Source organism: Acomys russatus, chromosome 20 (assembly GCF_903995435.1).
Source record: "Acomys russatus chromosome 20, mAcoRus1.1, whole genome shotgun sequence".
NCBI classification, from domain to species: domain Eukaryota; kingdom Metazoa; phylum Chordata; class Mammalia; order Rodentia; family Muridae; genus Acomys; species Acomys russatus.
Window position 1 is genome coordinate 24,282,451 of NC_067156.1, and position 12,134 is coordinate 24,294,584.

At 46.0% G+C, this 12,134-nt stretch overlaps 1 protein-coding gene across 1 annotated transcript in view; it reads right to left on the reverse strand.

The window, feature by feature from the left end:
- Window positions 1-6,264, reverse strand: part of Dnajc18 (DnaJ heat shock protein family (Hsp40) member C18) — a 28,010-nt gene extending 21,746 nt beyond the window's left edge. Inside the window, exons 1-3 of the mRNA XM_051163793.1 lie at window positions 6,127-6,264; window positions 3,704-3,890; window positions 1,888-2,033 (exon numbers count right to left, since the gene is read on the reverse strand). Of these exons, the coding sequence (XP_051019750.1) occupies window positions 1,888-2,033; window positions 3,704-3,890; window positions 6,127-6,166 (373 nt within the window). The 5' untranslated portion in view covers window positions 6,167-6,264. The remainder of the gene's footprint in view (window positions 1-1,887; window positions 2,034-3,703; window positions 3,891-6,126) is intronic.
- Between the last annotated feature and the right edge of the window lie 5,870 nt (window positions 6,265-12,134).

A 12,134-nucleotide genomic window follows, 5' to 3' on the forward strand; every position in this document is an offset into this window, starting at 1 on the left:
AAATGTAAAAGATTTTCCCTTCGAGGCCAGAAGAGGACATCAGATCCCTAAGGACTTGAGTTATAGATGATTGTGAGACATTCTGTTGGTGCTGGGAATTGAACAAAGGTCCTCTGCAAGAGCAACAAGTGCTCTTAATTGCTGAGCCAACTCTCCAGCCCCCAAAACAGAAAACAAAAATCAAAATCCAACTTCGTTCCAAAAAAGATACCAATGTAAGTAGATGAAGGTTGGAGGGAACTGTTATAATTGTTATTAATAATGTAGTGCTGTGTGGTGGCGCATGCCTGTGATACCAGCACTCAGGGAGGCAGAGGCAGGTGGTTCTCTTGAGTTCAAGGCCTATAAAGCAAGTCCAGGACAGCCAAGGCTACATAGAGAAACCTTTTCTCGAAAAACCAAAAAACAAAACAAAACAAAAAAAGCAGTGGTGGCGCATGCCTATGATCCCAGCACTTGGGGAGGCAGAGGGAGGGGGCGAATCTCTGAGTTCAAGGCCATCCTAGTCTACAGAACTAGTTCCAGGACAGCCAGGGCTATAGACTGAGACCCTGTCTCAAAAGAGAGAGGTGGAGGGAGGTGGGGAGAGAGAAAGAGCATCAAGCGATATCCAACAGGTAGTGTTTATGTGCTGCAGCATAATGCCCAGAACCCATATAGGAAGCCAGGCTCTGTGGGTCCACGCTCATGACCCAGCCTGCTAAGGCAGACACTGTGAGGTCTGACAACCAGCACAGCCTACCTGAAGGCCAGTGCGAGGCCCTGTCTCAAAAACAAAGGTGGATGGATTCTGAAAAACAACACTTGAGTTTGTCATCTGGCCTCTACACACAAGGACACACACAGGAGCACAACATATATGTACATACATACACACACACACACACACACACACACACACACACACACACACACACGAGTATGTAAAAATCCAGGCTTGGTGGTGCATACCTGTATTCCCATCATTTGAAAAGTAGAAGCAAGCAGGGTGTGGTGGCACATGCCTTTAATCCCAACACTCAGGAGGCAGAGGCAGGCAGATGGCTGTGAGTTCGAGGCCAGCCTGGTCTACAAAAGGAGACCAGGACAGCCAAGGCTAACACAGAGAAAGCCTGTCTCAAAAAAAAAAAAAAAGAAAGAAAGAAAGAAAAAGAAAAAGAAAAGCAGAAGCAGCAGGACTGTCCCTGAGTTTGAGGCCAGACAGGGATACAGGAATCTGTATCAAACAAAAGTGTGTGTCAAGGAAAAATGTAGTAGCCCTGGCTGTCCTGGATCAGGATCACAGTAATCCACCTGCCTCTGCCTCCCAGGCACTGGGAGTAAGGGCATGCGCCACCACACCTGGCAAGAACTGATTCTTTTTTTTTTTTTCCAATATTTATTTATTTATTATGTATACAGTGTTCTGCTTGCATGTACACCTGCAGGCCAGAAGAAGGCATCAGGTCACATTATAGATGCTTGGGAGGCGCCATGCGGATGCTGGGAATTGAACGCAGGACCTTTGGAGGAGCAGGCAGTGCCCTTAACCTCTCTGAGCCATCTCTCCAGCCCAAGAACTGATTCTTCTTTTTTTTTTTTTTTTTTTTTTTTTTGGTTTTTCGAGACAGGGTTTCTCTGTGTAGCCTTGGCCATCCTGGACTCACTTTGTTGACCAGGCTGGCCTTGAACTCACAGCAATCCGCCTGCCTCTGCCTCCCGAGTGCTGGGATTAAAGGCGTGCGCCACCACGCCCGGCTCCCAAGAACTGATTCTTAAAGGTTGTTCTCCGACCTCCATGCATATGCCCCTACTAAGATAAACAAATATAATTAAAAGTCATAAAAACTAACAAACTTGCTGCCGCTGCCACCCCAAGGGCAAATGGGCAAGGGCTCCAGGGCAAACCTTTGAAGGCGTCCGTTGCTCCAGGAGCGCAGTTCTTGTCCGGGTGAAACTTCAGGGCGAGCTTCCTGTAAGCCTTCTTAAGCTCTTCCTCGCTGGCATTGCGAGAAACACCCAGAATTTCATAGTAATTTCTGCACTTCTTGATTCTTAAAGGAAAAAGATTTCAATGTGTCTATCTGCCAAGGCTCGATCTGTACAACATTCCCCTCCAGCCTGTGAGCTCTAAACAAGCCTAAGAGAAAATCAGTGAACCCACAGCGAAGCATCCAAGCCTTCCTCCCCAGATCTCAGTGCTTTGCACCGCTCCTCTGGGTGCACGCCTCCACGCCTCCTCTATCCATGGAAGTGGCAGAAGAAAGTTAATCTGAAAACAGCAAAACTAGAAAAATCAGCCAGCGCCAGGCGTGGTGGCACATGCCTTTAATCCCAGCACTGGGGAGGCAGAGGCAGGCGGATCGCTGTAAGTTCGAGACCAGCCTGGTCTACAAAACGAGTCTAGGACAGCCAAGGCTACACGAGAAACTCTGTTTTGAAAAATAAAAAAATTTTAAAAACTTTTAAAAAGGAAGGAAAAAAGAAAAATAAGCTAGCTAGCTTATTTATTTTGTTTTGTTTGTTTGTTTTTCTTCTTCTTTTTTTTTTTCAGGATTGTTTTTTGTTTTTCAAGACAGGGTTTCTCTGTTTAGCCCTGGCTATCCTGGACTTGCTCTGAAGACCAGGCTGGTCTCAAATTCCCAAGTACTAGGATTAATCTGGTTTCTTTTTTGTTTGTTTTATGATTCTGGGGACTGGACTCAGGGTCTTGAAATACTAGGCAGACACTCTAACCGTGAGTTATACTGCCAGCTGTCTCTTCACTGTTTTGAGACTGGGTCTCCCTAGCTGCCCAGTATTATCTTTAACTCCCTTTGTTGTCCAAGCTAGCGTTAACCCTGAGATCCGGCTCTCTGTCTCCTAGTAGTTGGGATTACAAACCTGGATCACCGCCACGCGGTGGTGGCGCACGCCTTTAATCCCAGCACTGGGAGGCAGAGGCAGGTGGATCGCTGTGAGTTCGAGGCCAGCCTGGTCTACAAAGTGAGTCCAGGACAGCCAAGACCACATAGAGAAACCTTGTCTCAAAAAACAAAACAAGGGCGGGGGGGAGGAATGGGAGGATACAAGGGATGGGATAAACATTGAGATGTAACAAGAATAAATTAATTAAAAAAACAAAACAAACACACAAACAAACAAAACCAAACCTGGATCACCACACCTCACTAAGGACATCTTTTTTATTATTTTTTAAGACTTATTTATATATTTTATGTGTATGAGTACTCTATCCGCGTGTATCTAAATGCACTCCTGCAGGGCAGAAGAGGGCACCAGATCTCATTATAGATGGCTGTGAGCCACCATGTGGTTGCTGAGAATTGAACTCAGGACCTCTAGAAGAGTAGGTAGCGCTCTCAACCACTGAGCCATCTCTCCAGCCCCCTTCTCTGCTTCCCTTAAAGCAGATCAGACAACTCATGGTATGCTCAAAAACTCCATTTCTACCCAGTCTTTCATCTGAACTCAAGAAGGGGCCTGGAGAGATGACTCGGTGCTGAAGAGCACTGGCTGCTCTTCCAAACCACCTGGGTTTGAGTCCCAGCACCAGATGGGTGCTGCCTGCCTGTAACTCCAGTTCTAGTGTTCAAAGCCCTCTTCCAGTCTCCAAGGGTGCATGGTGCACGGACATACATGCAGGGGAAACATCCACACACTAAACAGACACTCTTCTGAGCACTTCATATAAAATCTCTTATTTATCCTTCTTCGGGCTTACCTTTGTACCCCACGCAGCTGTTCCTCAGTGTATGTGGAGTTCCCGTCTCCCTGCCGGGTCTGGTTCCACTCATTCTCAGACTTTTTTTCCTTTTGAGCCTTCATGCAGTTACAGCAACCACAGGGATCATGGCTGTCAGGCCGTCTGTCATCTGGGTATTTGTTTCTTCTAACTGCATCAATGTAAGCTGCAAAGCAACCCCCAAGTCAACCTCCGGGTCAAATCAACTTCAGACTTTGGGCTTTGTTTTTGGTTTTGTTTTTTTTGAGAAAAGGTTTCACTAGGTACCTTTGGCTTGCCTCAAATTCATGAACCTTCTGCCTTAGCCTCTCTAGTGTTGGAATTAACAGGCATATGCAACTATGCCCAGCTCTACAGTTTTGCTATTTGCCTTAACTCTCCGGGAGGCAGCTTATAGATAAGAGAAGTTAAGATGACTAAAAACACCCATTCAAAACTCCAGCAAACACCTTCCCTGGAATACTATACAGAAAATACGGGATGCGCTCCAGAAAAAAGTTTAAATGCCAGAAACACAGAGCCCCACAATTTCACCACACTTACCACACACATTCAACAAACTCACTTAGATACAGGAAAGGGCTTTGTGAGGCATCTCTACCCAATACTCCGCCTGTAGCAGCACAGTGTACAAGAGAGACCCACTTCTTTGTGCTCCACGGTCAGAGGTGACACTGCTCATAAAACAATGCTTTGCTTGCAATGCCTCCTACCCTTAAAATGTAAAGCATAAACAGAACCTGTCTCAAAAACAAACAACCCCCCCCCCCGCAAAAAAAAAAAAAATAACAAAACAAAACAAAGAATGGAATAGTTCAAATCTTTTAAACTAGCATCTGTAGGGGCTGGAGAGACGGCTCAGCAGTTAAGAGTGAGGACTGCTCTTATAAGAACCTGATTTTAGGCTGGGCATGGTGGCGCACACCTTTAATCCCAGCACTCAGGAGGCAGAGGCAGGCGTTACCATTGTGAGTTCGAGGCCAGCCAGGTCTACAAAGCAAGTCCAGGATAGCCAAGGCTACACAGAGAAACCCTGTCTCAAAAAACAAAACAAAACCAACCAAACAAAAAAGAACCTGACTTTGGCCCGGCATGGTAGCTCAGGCCTTTAATCCCAGCACTCAGGAGGCAGAAGCAGGCAGATGGCTGTGAGTTTGAGACCAGCCTGACCTACAAAGCAAGTCCAGGACAGCCAAGGCTAACACAGAAAAAAAAAAAAGAAAGAAAGAACCTGGCTTTGGTCTCCAGCACCCACATGGCAGCTCAAACCTCCTGTAACTCCAGCTGCAGCTAGATCTGATGGCTGTAGCCTCTGAAGGCACCTGAACTCACAGGCACATATTCCTTCCTCTACACACACATAATTAGAGATAAAATAAATCTTTTTTTTTTTTTTAACTCAATAAGCTAACACTTGTAGAATTAATATGAACCAAGATACCAGACTAGACATATCAGGAGCCGTATGGGTAAGGCCAACTGTTGCCCACAAAAAGGTTATAGTTTAGCGCAAGAGGGTTCATTACTCACTGAATACAGAGCAAGCCAGCCAGGACAGGACATTCCTGTCTTGTCAAAAGGCCTGAAAAGGCTTCAGGAATCCCTTTCTGTCCTACTTAGGACCCTTCAGTGACAGTCTCTCCACACTCTTGCTTTACGGCAGCCTGGCCAACACCAACGCACCCTTCATGCCTTTCTATGTAACGTTTTCTCCTCGAAGCTTCTTCTCGACACCCAGCTGGTGGTGGATACCTTGTCAGTGTGCAACCCAAACCCCCAACCTTGCTGTGGTAACCCAGGAACTTACTGGCCGTGTTTTGTAAAAGGCTGTTAACCGGTCAAACTCTCTCAGTGGACTGACAGTTCTGTGACCTCAGGGACCCGCGTCTGTCAAATTCCCCCTGCAGAATCAGCATAATGTAGGACACATGATAGGTATTGGGATCAAAACTTTTTGCCTGACCGTAGGATGGAAAAGGACAGACAGCCTACTGGCCCGATGAGGCCTAGAGGGACAAGATGAAACCGGGACTGAGAGTCAGGTGGCTAACCTGGAGGGGTTATCCATAGGGGCAGGTAAGTTAACACAACTCGGCATCCTTAAAAGCCCTCGAGTCACAGGAAGTCAAGACTGACTAGACAGCCCCGGGCAGGGTTGGGGGCCTGGTGGCAACTAGTCATAGTCGATGACTGAGTTCAGGGCCACAGCCTCGTCGGAGCCAGCGTTCCTAGCCTCTGCCTTGGGCCGTCCTCCACTGCAACCCAAACCCTACCCAGGCTTAGCATCTTCCCATAAGCCTCCATCTGGCCCAGGATCTCCGCCTTAAGATCTGAAGAGCCGCATTTCTGATCTCTCCGGAGCACTGCCTTGACCCACCCTCCAGTCCGGGACCTGGTGGTACCTTGGGTCCAGCGCTCTCCGCTGCCCAGAGTGGCGGCCATATCGGTTTTCAGTCAGCAGGTCGGCGGAGCCTCTCAAGTCCCAGAGACTGAAAGAGAAGGGGCGCGGGGCGCGGGGCACGCTGGTCATTGTAGTTTAGTCCGTGTGCAGCGCGTCTACGCGACTACAAGTCCCGGCGGCCCCGCGCGAGACACTCAGAGATGCCCAGGCGTGGAGAGACTGGACCCCTAGAGCGAGGCCTGTGGGATTTAGTTGGCTGATTTCTGCATGACAACTGACTCTGACTCAGACTCATCTGTACCTGAGGATAGCGACTTCTGTCCTGCTTGATCCTCAGAACATACAAAGGTGCAACAGGCAACGGATTACCACACTACGCCAACGGGTGACCGTTTACACTCTCAGGAATGTTCCACGTAAATAGCCACCAGTGCCTATTATGTGCAAACTCAAAGCTAGGCCCCGGAGATATAAAGATGGTTTGGGAAAGGCTAAACTCAACTCTGGGAAGTTTAATGCCGTGAAGAAGGAAAAAAACAAAACAAAACAAAACAACAACAACAACAACAAAACAGTAGTTTGAGTTCCTCCCATCCAAGCTCCACAGGCATCAGAGGGACTATAATGGGTTGAGGGGACAAGTTTGGGAGCTCCCATCACAGCTTTGCCATTGCTTGTTCTTCATACCCTTTCGATTCATGAGCCTCTGCGGCGTTTCTCTTTCCCAGCCCAGTCCTTTCTGTGGCCCCTTTTCGTTTCTGAGGGACCAGCTCTAAGAAGTTTGTAAAAAGGAAATGAGGGTTGATTATTCCTGTTTGTCGCCTTGCCTCCTGCGGAGTCTAGCAAAGAATCAAAGCAACTCTTTGACATGATTTAAGGGAATCACTGGTCTCCTCACTCCCTTGCTCCTTCACAGAGGATGGTAATTAGGTTGGGAATCACCAAACCCAATCTAATCACCAAGCTAAAGATCAGGTCTACAGGCTGGAGAAATGGCTCAGAGGTTAAGAGCACTGGCTGTTCTTCCAAAAGTCTTGAGTTCAATTCCCAGCAGCCACATGGTGGCTCATAACCATCTATAATGGGATCTGGTGCCCTCTTCTGGCCTGCAGGCACACATGCAGGAAGAACACTATTTAAAAAAGAAAGCAATCTTTAAAAAAAAAAAAAAATCAAGTCTACAAAAGGGCAAAATGATCATGATTTCAGAAAATTATCTGGGGAAGAAAAAGTACCTGGAATTCACTTAGATCTCTTCAAAGAAACCAAATCAATTATGCTGTCAACCACCAGCTGCTTAGGCTGTTGGGAAAATGAGGTGAACATGGGGATGCATAGCCCTGAACCCTAACAGAAGGGTAAGAGCCCCAGGTGATGTGTGTGGCTCTAACACCTTCCTACTGTCATAGCCTGGCATGCTGAGTTTATGACTACTTGGAAAGCTAGGAGAACAGGACTCTCAGTGGCTGCTCCTCCCAAGGTCCTGAATTCAATTCCCAGCAACCACATGGTGGCTCACAACCATCTAGACTGGGATGTGATGCCCTCTTCTGGCATGCAAACCTACATGCAGGTAGAGCGTTCATACACATAAAATAAATAAAATCTTTTTTTAAAGATATATTTATTTAGTTAGTGTATGAATGCTCTATCTGCATGTACACAGAGAAACCCTATCTCAAAAAACAAAAACAAAGTTCGGTTTTATAGTTTGTGACTTAAAAAAGCATATATTTGAAGACTACCAGCAAAAAAGTAAAAATAAAAAAAAAGCAGACCTGTGGTGGCACACACACCTTTAGTCCCAGCACTCAGGAAACTGAGGGAAACAGATCTCTATAAATTCAAGGCCAGCCTGGTCTATGAGTTCCAGGACTATACAGAGAAACTCAGTATCAAAAAGAAAAACCTATCAAATTAATTGATCCTTAAAGGCCTGTGCCATTTGTAATATTAATTACAAACAGACTACCTAAAGATGGCATTGTGCTCTACCCCCCACCTCTGTAACTATCAAGAAAATGGCAGGGCCAGGTGTGGTGGCCCACGCCTTTAATCCCAGCACTCGGGAGGGAGAGGCAGGCAGACTGCTTTGATTTCTAGGCCAGCCTGGTCTACAAAGCGAGTCTAGGACAGTCAAGGCTACACAGAGAAACCCTAACTTGAAAAACCAAAAAAAAAAAAAGACTACACAGAGAAACCCTGTCTCAAAAAAAGAAAGAAAAGAAAATGGCAGTTGTCTAGATATTTTCAGCACTGTCATCTGATTTAGGAGAGGGAACAGAATAATGGTTAAGAGATTAGCCTGCCGTTGCTGAAGGATGCAATAAGTATTTAACATAATAAAGTATTTAACACCTTTTCTGGTAATTAACAAATGCTAGCCAGTACTACAGACTAGCATAGCAGAACAAAAGCCATTTCTTTGTGATTTGACAGGTAAATTAGTCGTGTAGGGTCTGTATTAGGCATGTCATAAAGTCTCCATGCCTATATATCTGGCGATCGTTATTACTACAGATGGGGGGGGGGGGGCTGAGAGAGCGGGGAAGGAGTAACACTATCAAAAAGGAAGAGGAAGCTGATTTCCCGTGTTCTAGCTACTAAAGCTAATGATCTTTCCCGCTTCTGATTTCAGAAAGATCAAGGGATAAGCCAGGGAGTAATGCACATGAATCTTAGCACTGAGAGGAAATGAAAGGCAGGTGTTCAAGGCAAGTGCGGCTTACAGGAGGCCTCATCTCCAAAGAACACCAGATGTGGTGGAACATGTCTACGTCCCAGGGAGGCTGCCGCAGGAGGACCCTAGTTTGAGGCCAGCCTGAGATTGCTGGAGTGATGCTTTTGTGCACCGTGTAAAGATTATCTTCATACAATTCAAATGCTGGTTTCTACACCCAGAGAGTTGAGTACAGGTTGGACTCTGGTATTGTTGGGCATCACCTGTCTCCGTGTTTTGTAAACATTGTTCTCCAGCACCTTCTGATTGGCTAAATAAGGAGCTGACCCTAACCCTAACCCTATAGCAAAGGCAGGGGAGAATAGGCAGGACTTCCAGAGAGAAAGGAACTATGGGAAAGAAAGAGGTGCAAAAAGATTCGCCAAAGAGACAAGAGATGTGGAGGAAGTCCATTGATTTGAGGAGAGGCAAAGAACCATGTGGCAGAATGTAGATTAAACTTAGGTTATAAGAGCTAGTTTTTGGGGTTGGAGAGATGGCTCAGCAGTTACGAGCACTGGCTGCTCTTCCAAAGGTCGTGAGTTCAATTCCCAGCAACCACATGGTGGCTCACAACCATCTGTAATGAGAATCTGGTGCCCTCTTCTGGCCTACATGCAGGCAGAATACTGTGTACATAATAATAAATCTTTAAAAAAAAAAGAGAGAGAGAGAGAGTTAATTGGGAACAACAGTAAGCCATGGCCTAAAACTATTATAAATAAATATAAGTCTCCATGTCATTATTCAGAGCTGGAATGGACGTAGAAAGTCTTTATGGTTTTCGATACAAAACGAGGCCTGGTCTTAACAAACAAAATAGTATAATGACATGAATTGGTATGGGAAGGACCGTGCATCATAACCAGGTGGAGCATGTTATCCTCTTAAACTGGAAAAAAGCAGCATCCAAACCAAGCAATAAGCTGAAGGGCAGTTCTGAGGCCCTGGGCCTATGAGCAGCTTATGTATTTCAGGTAGCAGTGTGCTAATGGAAGACTGGATCTGGTCAGGAGGGGAAGCTCACTGGTTAAAGGCTATGCTCACTACCAGAAGCCAGTCACCTGGGTCCTGAAGGATCCATTAGTGCTCTGTGGCCTGATCAGCACCATGCATCAGATGGCTGTTTGTAAAAGGTTTTCTTTGGGGGGAATTGTAGATAGCCCACATTTAGACGCTGGCCCACTGAGATAGGGTACTGTGTGGGATTCCCAGGGCACAGGGTTAAGATCTGCAGGTAGTCACAGATGCGTGAGCACCATCAACTCAGAAGTAATCAGGTACGTGTGGAAGTGGGAGGTTGAGGAGGAAGTCCATGTATTATGAAATCAGTTGGGGTCAGAGTCTAGATTTAAGAGTGTTGAGCAAAATTGGAAAACTGAGGCTTCCCAGGGAGCCTTTCTCCCAAACCTCCCAATTAAAAAAAAAAAAGGGGGTGGGGTGGGGTCAGGCGGGGCAGGTATTGTAACCTTCTCAGATAATTGCATGAAAATGTACCCATTGGCTCTTTTGTGCCACCACTGACTTTTCTGGGTTCGTCTGCCTCTAATGGTATCACTTGGACAAACACAGGGCTCCAAAACCCAACACTGAGGACATTTCTGGTCCATTACTGATGATAGTCACCAATCAACAGAAATCATTGCTGTCAGTCAAAGGCTGTGTTTGTTTGAGGTGGAGGAGCCAAGGGAGAGCAACAGGCAGTAAAAACAAAGGCGGTTCTGGAGGTGGGGGCTGGCAAAGTGGCTCAGGGGCTAAAAGCATGGACTGCGCTTGCAGAGGTCAATCCCCAGAACCATGTCAGGTGACTCACAACCACCCGTAACCCCAACTTCAGGGCATTGCACGTCCTCTTCTGGCCATCATGGGCACCTGCATTCACATATACAGACACACAAACACACAGACACACACACAATTACAAACCAAAAATAGAAGAACTTCTTGAAGGGAAATACAGAAGGGAATTGGGGTCTCCAAGCCAGTTCTCAGGAAGGAAATAGGTGCAAAAACTGCAGGCAAGCCAGACGCAGTGGTGCATCCCTGTGATCCCAGCACTTGGGGGCAGAGGCAGGCTGATCTCTGTGAGTTTGAGGCCGGCCTGGTGCATAAAGTGAGGCCAGGACAGCCAAGGCTACACAGAGAAACACTGTCTTGAAAAACAAAAACAAAACAAACAAACAAAAAAGTTATAGGGGGTGCTGGAGAGATGGCTCAGAGGTTAAGGGCACTGACTGCTCTTCTAGAGGTTCCAGGTTCAAGTCCCAGCACCCACATGGCAGCTCACAACTGTCTGTAACTCTAAAGATCTGACACTCTCACAGACATGCATGCAGGCAAAACACCAATGCACACAAAATAAAAGTAAATAAAATAATGGTTTAAAAAAAGTTATAGGGAAAAAAGACATATCTAAAACCCAGGAAATTTTCCACACACAAAAAAGGAAAAATATCCACAAATCCAGGCAACTAGCAATCAGGACCACAAGTCTTTTTTTGTTTGTTTGTTTGTTTGTTTGTTTTGTATTGGGCAGATTTACATAGAATTTAGGGGGACTAGCCTGGCTTTGAGAAATTATGTGCCAGAGTCAGGACAAGGGAGCCTGCAGCCAGTGTTCTATCAGTTTTATTCACTTTCTTTTTCTTTTTTAAGATTTATTTATACAAGAGTCAGGTGTGGTGGTGCACACCTTTAATCCCAGCACTTAGGGGGAGGCAGAAGCAGGTGGATCGCTGTGAGTTCAAGGCCAGCCTGCTCCACAAAGCGAGTCCAGGACAGCCAAAGCTACACAGAGAAACCCTGTCTTGAACCCTCGCCCTCCTCAAAAAAAAAAAAAAAGATTTATTTATACAGTATTCAGCCTGCAATTGAGCTAGCAGGCCAAAAGAGGGCACCAGATTTCATTATAGATGGCTGTGAGCCACCATGTGGTTTCTGGGAATTGAACTCAGGACCTTTGGAAGAACAGCCAGTGAGTGCTTTTAACCTCTGAGCCATCTCTCCAGCCCATTATCTACTTTCAAAAATATTTGTTGCTAGAGATACTGATGTGAGGTTTGCCCCATCCAGGTCTAAAAAATAAGAAAGATACTGAGTAAAATTTCCTTCTTTTAGTCGGGGCCTTTGTAGCTGAACTGGTGTGTTGCTTGCTTTTGCATAGGTTGAGAAAAAAAAAAAAAGATATTCTAACATGCACACACACACAAACACACACACAGCTCACTTCCTGCTTTAAGATTGCACGGTCTGTATAAGAAAAGAGAGGAAGTTGTCCTGTAAATGGTCAC